The 7,699-nt window shown below is 32.7% G+C and overlaps 1 protein-coding gene across 1 annotated transcript in view; it reads right to left on the bottom strand.

The window, feature by feature from the left end:
- Window positions 1-1,454: 1,454 nt before the first annotated feature.
- Window positions 1,455-7,699, bottom strand: part of LOC139692866 (zinc finger protein 85-like) — a 49,429-nt gene continuing 43,184 nt past the window's right edge. The window contains exon 4 of the mRNA XM_071591173.1: window positions 1,455-1,743. Coding sequence (XP_071447274.1) covers window positions 1,455-1,743 — 289 coding nt within the window. The remainder of the gene's footprint in view (window positions 1,744-7,699) is intronic.

Raw genomic sequence — 7,699 nt, 5'->3', positions numbered from 1 at the left:
GAAGCCTGTGATTCAGCATCAATGAAACCAAAGTCAAATGCTTTTAGTTTTCCAAAGGGATATCCAAACCCACTCATTCAAACCCCTATAATTAACAACTTCCATAATATTCTCAACTAAGCCAATTTTTCCTACTAAGCAGCATAAGTTTCAGGTGAAATATGAGCTAATCTCGCTCAAAATGTCTACATAGGTAAAATTTTACCATAGACCCCCCTATTTCCAGCTCTTCCATAAACAGAGGGTGTTGCAGACTGAAATGGCTCAATGCCTCGTTATCCTGAATGAAACTTCAGCAGAATGTAACTGGGTTCTAATTACTATTTTTGTGCATAATCAAATACTCCAAACTCTTAACATCCCAGTCAACTTTCCTAAAGATGATGTCAGCAATGTAATCCCTATAATCATTCACCAAGAACCATGCAATACCTTCACAGCATTCCAGTATTAACATAAAGGCACCTATGTAAATATACCATTACTTTTTCCAAATCAAATGCTGTTTGGACAGATACCTTGTTTCATCTTCCTTTCATAGGCATCATGCAACAATTCATTCTCTATCAATTAACACTCATCAACAAACTGCCACACTTTTCCATATTTTGTCTTCAGTAACATTTTAGACACCTAAACCCTGCCCACCTTAGGCTGTCCACACTTACTTACGAGGGAAAGAGAAACATATACACTCCAAATGTCCTGTGAAGAAAACAGTTTGTATTTTACTCTTGTGTAACAAACTTTGCATTATCTTTATCACTTCATCTTATTCCTCAAGAAAATTAAAAGCAGGTAAATTTCCATGCAAAAAGGCATGAGACACAAGTGTTTTGCCTTTTACAAACGGAACTTAGTAGATAGTACAGAAATGAACTTATTAATAACAATCCTAGCTTGATTGATGGACAAATGTATGATATAATTTACACATGGCCATGGAAACCTTATAATTGATTCATGTTTAGGAGGTCCAAAAATTGGAAGGTATCATTATTTCAGTTAATGATGAATTAAAAGATAATCATCTAAAAAATTATGAAATTTTAATTCTTACAGGATGAAATTGTTTCTCTTTAGATTAATGTTATCATACACAAAATGCAGAGATTTTTAATTTTACCAATTATTTTTTATTTAAAGAAATAACAAAAAACAGGACAATAATGCAACTTTGTTACAAAGTTGTAATTTATGTTTTACAATGGTTTCTTCAGAGTGTAAGGGAATATTTGGGAAGGGTTAAGGAATAACAAATAATCCTCAGCATTCTAATGCACTTTAATTGTATGTTCCCTAAGCACTCTTTTGTTTATAATGCTCAAGTTAGTGAATGATTTTGGATATATCATACATTTTTATGATATTTTGCAAGGTGTATCATCATGTGTGAGATGAGATGGCAACGCTGAATGAATTTTTTTGAACAGACGTTGCACTTGTAAGGCTTTTCACTGGTGTGTCTTCATGTGCCTCTTCAGTTGATTACTCTGAATAAATGCTTTTAAACAGATTTTGCACTTGTGAGGCTTTTCTTCAGTGTGTGTCATTATGTGCCCCTTTAGATCAGCATTCCGGGCAAATGCTTTTGAACAGAAGTAGCACTTGTAAGGCTTTTCACCAGTGTGTGACGTCATATGTGACCTTAGATGAAAAAGCTGAATGAATGCTTTTGAACAGACATTGCACTTGTGTGGCTTTTCACCAGTGTGTGTCAACATGTGCCTCTTTAGATGAGTTCTTGTAGCAAATGCTTTTGAACAAAAGGTACACTTGTGTGGTGTTTTACCAGTGTGAATTGACATGTGTGACTTTAGATGAATTCTCTGAGTGAATGCTTTTAAACAAATGTTGCATTTGTGTGGCCTTTCACCAGTGTGCGTTGACATGTGAATTTTGAGTTTACTGAAATTTTGAAAGTTTTTGGAGCAGAATTCACATTGGTGCTTCTTCTTAAGAGCATGCACCAATTTGATATGACTTGCAAGGTCATTTTTTCTCTTAAATGCCTCCAGACAAATATCACATCTGAATTGCATCACCTTGTTAATGTGCACATGCATTACATGATATGTGAGATGGTCCCTTTGTTCAAATACCTTGCAGCAAATTTTACACACATGTAGTTGAGAGGCTGAAGCATCTTTCCCAGCATCATCTTGTTTTTGGTGTTTATCTGAAAGATTTGAAGGGTAAGTAGATATTCATTAAAAAGGTGCATAAATTTATACAATCGTACATCTACTCTTGCCTGCACAAACTCATCAGTTGTTATATTTATGTTAGCAATGTCAGCTGTGCCAAAACTACAGGAACAAAGCAGCTGTCATCATCTAATGCTGACCTGAATTAGGCCTTGTAGCACTTTGTGTTTTACCTTCATTAGTGTCAAAGTGCAAATCTTCAGAAAAAATCCTCTGAAAAGAAATGAAGGACACTCCAGACATCTCACAGAGTTGATCAATGGTTCTGTGATGATCTTCAACAATTAGTGCATTGATTTTGTCAATATTTTTGTCAGCTTTTGATGTTGAAGGGTAGCCTGAATGGGGTTGGTCTTTTGAATTGAATTGGTTCTCAAAAGTATTAATCACTCATAGACTCTGGGTTTCCTTAAAAGAGTTATGCATAACAAGTCTTGAGCAATACAAATGTTTCCGCTGCAAATCCACCCAACAGGAAATAAAATTTTACAGCAGTGTTTTGCTCTGGATAATCAACCATTATGTTTATTTGCCAAATTGAAAAAATGTTCCATTGAAACAGCTTTTATTGACTACTGTAGCTCAATTTCTGTTACTTTCATGTCCTTTTTGTATCTGCAAAATTTTACCCTTTTTGTTATTATGTCAATTGCTTATTTCGACAAGCATGCTTAACCAATGAGCACATAATCCTTTGTAAGCGCATAAAGTATGTACTAAAAGTCACTCATAGCATCTTCAATATCTGCCTAATAAATGAAGAATACAAATTATGTTATTTTGCTTGGCAGTAGATTAAAACTGCTTTTGTGGAGCAAAGAAAAAGGAATATAGCATAGACTTGAAGTAAAATGAACTGTTTTTTTATTGCAAATAAACAACCAATAAAGAAAATTATCTAATAGAAGGGTTTATAATGGTCTCACATAACTGTTCCACATGGGTTTACTTAGTGTTACCCTAGCAAAACAAGTATTTTTTATACAATGACATCAAGAAGGAACAAGAACATTTCTTAAGCATTTAAAATAAAATTAGCATACAGGGAAAGAAATATATCATTTAAGAAATGATAAATTTTTTCCACGAAAAGATAGTTAAGCATCAGGGAAAATTTATACTGCTGCTTTTAACATAATGCAGAAAATAAATCAAATGCAATGGATATGACATAACTAAGAAAAATGTAGGATTGGGACTAGGAACGTGAGAGTATACAGCAGTAATATTAAGTTGTGCAATTTATTTGTTATAATTTTTAGACATTTTTTTGGATTTCTATATGATTTTATTAATTCAATTTTGTGTTGGTAACATAAATTATACATTTTTCCTGGCTAAATTAAATGAAGAACTGAAATATTTTGTAGCAAGTTATTTTTGCAGCTAATTGTAATGTATTATAATTTACTCATTATGCATTTTTTAAGAATTTTATTAATGAAAATTCTTTTTAGTTTCATTCAAAAAAAATAACCAATCAAATTTTAACACCAAATTTTTGCAGCATAAAAAGGTGTGCTGAATATGACTTAGCTTATCTTGATAACTTATTGACAAGATCAATAGTGAGGCAGTGCTGTGTAATGACCTACTTAAATTCAATTACTCCAAAAAATCCATTTTTATTACTTTTGATTTGGTCACATTAAATGACTTTTTTATACTTTTAACGACTGAAAATAAAAAATATCAAATTTCGGCAAAATTTTATCAAGTTGACCAAGCCAATTAGGTATTTTGCCCTACCAACATATCCCAGGAGGACCTTAGGGATAAATGTAAAATTAGAAGGCACTGAACTAACTCTCATCTTGGGACTAGGTTTTTGTGGCATTCAGATGGAAGACTTTCATTCTCAGGATGTCATCATGTATGTTATTTTTCAGACAACAGTTTAATCTGTGTCAACAAGGGTCTTCAGGTTGAAGTGAACCAGGTCTGGGTACTTCAACCTGAAGATGCTTGTTGAAACACAAGCAAAACAGTTCTCAGAAAAACCACCTACATATGACATCCCCAGAATGAAGAGTGTAACTCTCATCTTAATCTTTCATTAAATCCATTGTGTAGATATCAAAATTAGAACATAATATTTGGCATGTTAATTTTTCAAAAAGTACATACATCTAACAAGTGCTTTGATAAGCAATTCGAGGTTTATTCCCATGGAAACTGAATGAATTAGTACAGCAGGAAACTAATATTAGGAACAAAAGTATGGGGCAATTAGGAAAAAAAACAAATAAATCCTATCCTGTTGCTTCAAACAAAAGCAGTATATACATAAATAAAGAATAATAGACATGGAAAATGAAAGAAAATAGTCTAACTGTAAATAATGGACATGTAAAAAATAAATGAATGGCATTGATACCTTTCACATGATGTTTAGATCCTACTTAGGGTAAAACAAGATATAGAAAGGGAACATGGTTGTTTTTATCTATTTCATTTACAGTTCTTCACTGATATAGCCCAAAATCAGCATAATAGAGTAAAACAAAAGAAGAGACTTGAAAACACAGCATGATTAATATAAGATCTAGTCTGAGTAGCTAAATAAATAATATTAAATATATTAATAAATAATTGCAAAAAAGGATGATAATATTATCATATTTTTTGGCAATAAATCATACTATTTTAAATGGCCATTCAGTTATTTTTAAAACAATTTTAAAAAGTTAACTTAGTTTTTCAACAAAACATTAGAAGTACTGCAAGGGTTAATCACCAATAGTTGTATTACACCAGAAAGTAGCAAAAGTGAAGTGTCAGCACAGCCATTAGCTGTCCTTACCTTGTTCCTGCAACACCTCCTCTTCCAGTCTTACTTGCATCTGAGGAATATCAGCATCACAATCTTCCTTAATGTCAACTTCTTCCTGACAGGGCATATTTATTTCTGCATCTTCCAAATTATCCTGCAAGATCAAAAAAAAAACAACAGATTTTTAGGATACCCATGAAAAATGTTTTTAAAACATGTTATTTTTAAATTAAGATAAAAAAATTGTTAACGTGTACACATTATATTAATATAATAAATAATATTTTAGCTGATAGCTCTTGAAAAAAATAATTTTTTTCTTCAAACAATTTACTTGCATTGGTTAGGATAAAAGGATTGATGTATGCAGAGAGTATGAAATACTTGTTGTGAAGTTGTCAGCCTGTTCAGTTGAGAAACACACTGCATATGACTACACAGTGAAAAACACTTCAAATCTCTTCCTTTAAAAAATAAAATGTGATGAACAGAAATGTCTCTTGAGACTTGGCCTCAGCCATATTGAAGAGATATTAAGAACCCATCAACTAAGGCTGTACACTCTGCGAACTAGTGCTAACTTCATATGCATTATAATTATGTTTAGGTAATTCTCAGTTAAGGTAGGTTATGGATGGACATAACTACCAAAAAAATCTTTTGTGACTGCTAAGAAAAAAAAAACCACCGGCACACTTCACATTAAGTCCCCGTTCATCTCTGAGTACTTCTTCTCATTTACCCAATCCAAAATTCTTTTCTTGTTCATGCCCTATCCTAATTTAACAAACATTCTCTCCTCTATTCGTTTTTAGCCTCCCACTGCCAGACAATATGGCTTTCCTCCAATTTTTCCTGCCTTCATAGGATTTCTCGCACAAACCCATACCCTTGCCCAAAATGTTTAGCACTTCCTGATTTGTTTTCTTTCTGGTCAACTGCCTTTTCTCTATTCTTCTACATACCCTCATTTCAAAAGCCACCAATACTTTTCTGTTAATGTCCCATATCAAATTTGAACAAGTCTTTTCTTTATATCTTTACTCCATGTCCCTGTCATCAAATCCTACCTTTTTAATGCCTCATTTCTTAGTGCAGGTTTTCTTCTTACCTCACTGCTGCATTGACAGTATTGTTGCTTAACACCTCGATGTGAAAATGCTTTAGTTTTTGCCCTCCTTTTCCAATGCCTTGCATTTACTTTTCTTGAAAATTGCACAATATATTTCATTATTATTGATTCTTATTCCATATCTATCACATAATGGACAACCCAGCCTTACATCTCTTCTGAGCACTGCCCACCAGACCATCTGTCCTTAACTTACACCTTCCCAGTCTGAGATATGTACAGGTTAATGATTAGCCTCCTGTCCATCCTATCTATTCTTATATTCCACATTTAACTCACTAGTTCAACCCAATTCACTATATCAAATGAGCTTTTGAAATCATCAAAACTGATAGGTACATAGTGATTGTAATCTAAATTCCTCTCGATTAATGTTCTGATTAATTCAGAAGCATTATGCATGTCTCTCCCATTCCTGAACCCAGACTAAAAATACCCTAAGTAATTATTTGCTTGACACTATCTTTTTATCGACAATACAAAGAACCACTTCAGAAGTGCAGTATTTCAAACTTATTGATCTGTAGTTTTCACATAATGTGACCTTTACCTTATTTGGAAAGGAAATAAAACTTATCACATAACGTTTTCCTGCCAGATTCCTTCCGCAAAGCTTCTATGAATTAGTCCATATACTTTTCCTCCCATATTTTCCAAACCTTTTGGTAATTCTGCGAACATATTCTTTACCCCTACTGCCTTATTGAACTTAATCTGCTTTAAAGCCCTTTCTATGTCATCATTGGATATACCTGGACCTAACCTATATTCCTCACCGTAAGCTTACTTTTTTATGTATAAACTTGTTTACCTAAGTTCTTAACTGTTCAGTTTTTTGATATTCTATTCATGTTTCTTGGATATTTTCTTTGTCCTAGCTTTCTTTATCTGAGTCAAGTTCTAACACTGTGTTACCATGTTGGCCTAAGTGCTTTAACAGACAGTTTTTCACAATTATTTCTTTCAATTGTCTTGGATCTGTCCTATGTCAGCTATAAACTTACTCAACATATCTATAATTGTTATAATAGATCTTTTCTACTTACTTTCTGATAATGATTTAACCTTGCTAAATCATACTCTAATTTTGCCCTTCTTCTACAGACTTACCATATCCTTAATCCTGAAAACCGTCATTTTATATGCTAACAAAAATTTAGAGAACCAATAACATCCAAATATAATGGAAAGAGTCAACCCCAGCCGTACTCTTATTAATGGGCAAAGGATGGGTGAGGGAAATTAGGGAAGATATAAGCAAATATATCAATAAAAATTATAAAAATAAATAAATACCTGAAAATTAAACCAATCATAAAGATAATAAAAAACTAAAATTAATTAAATACCACAAATGGTTAGAACAATGAAATGGAAGACTGCAAATAAATCATTTACTATCTAGCTTTGACAATAAAGCATTGACCTTTGCTAGTCTCAGGCACTCAAACATAAGTAATACAACTAAATTTAGTATAATAATAAATGAAAATTGTTCATGCACTCTTTAACTTGGTTATACCATGCAGAATTGATCCTTGCTTCTCGCATGCAGTCAATTGCTATCAGGGCTTACAAGAGGTTTCC

Source organism: Hetaerina americana, unplaced genomic scaffold (genome assembly GCF_022747635.1).
Source record: "Hetaerina americana unplaced genomic scaffold, ioHetAmer1.1.p SCAF_422, whole genome shotgun sequence".
Classification (NCBI taxonomy): Eukaryota; Metazoa; Arthropoda; class Insecta; order Odonata; family Calopterygidae; genus Hetaerina; species Hetaerina americana.
This window is presented reverse-complemented; position numbering and strand designations above follow the sequence as displayed.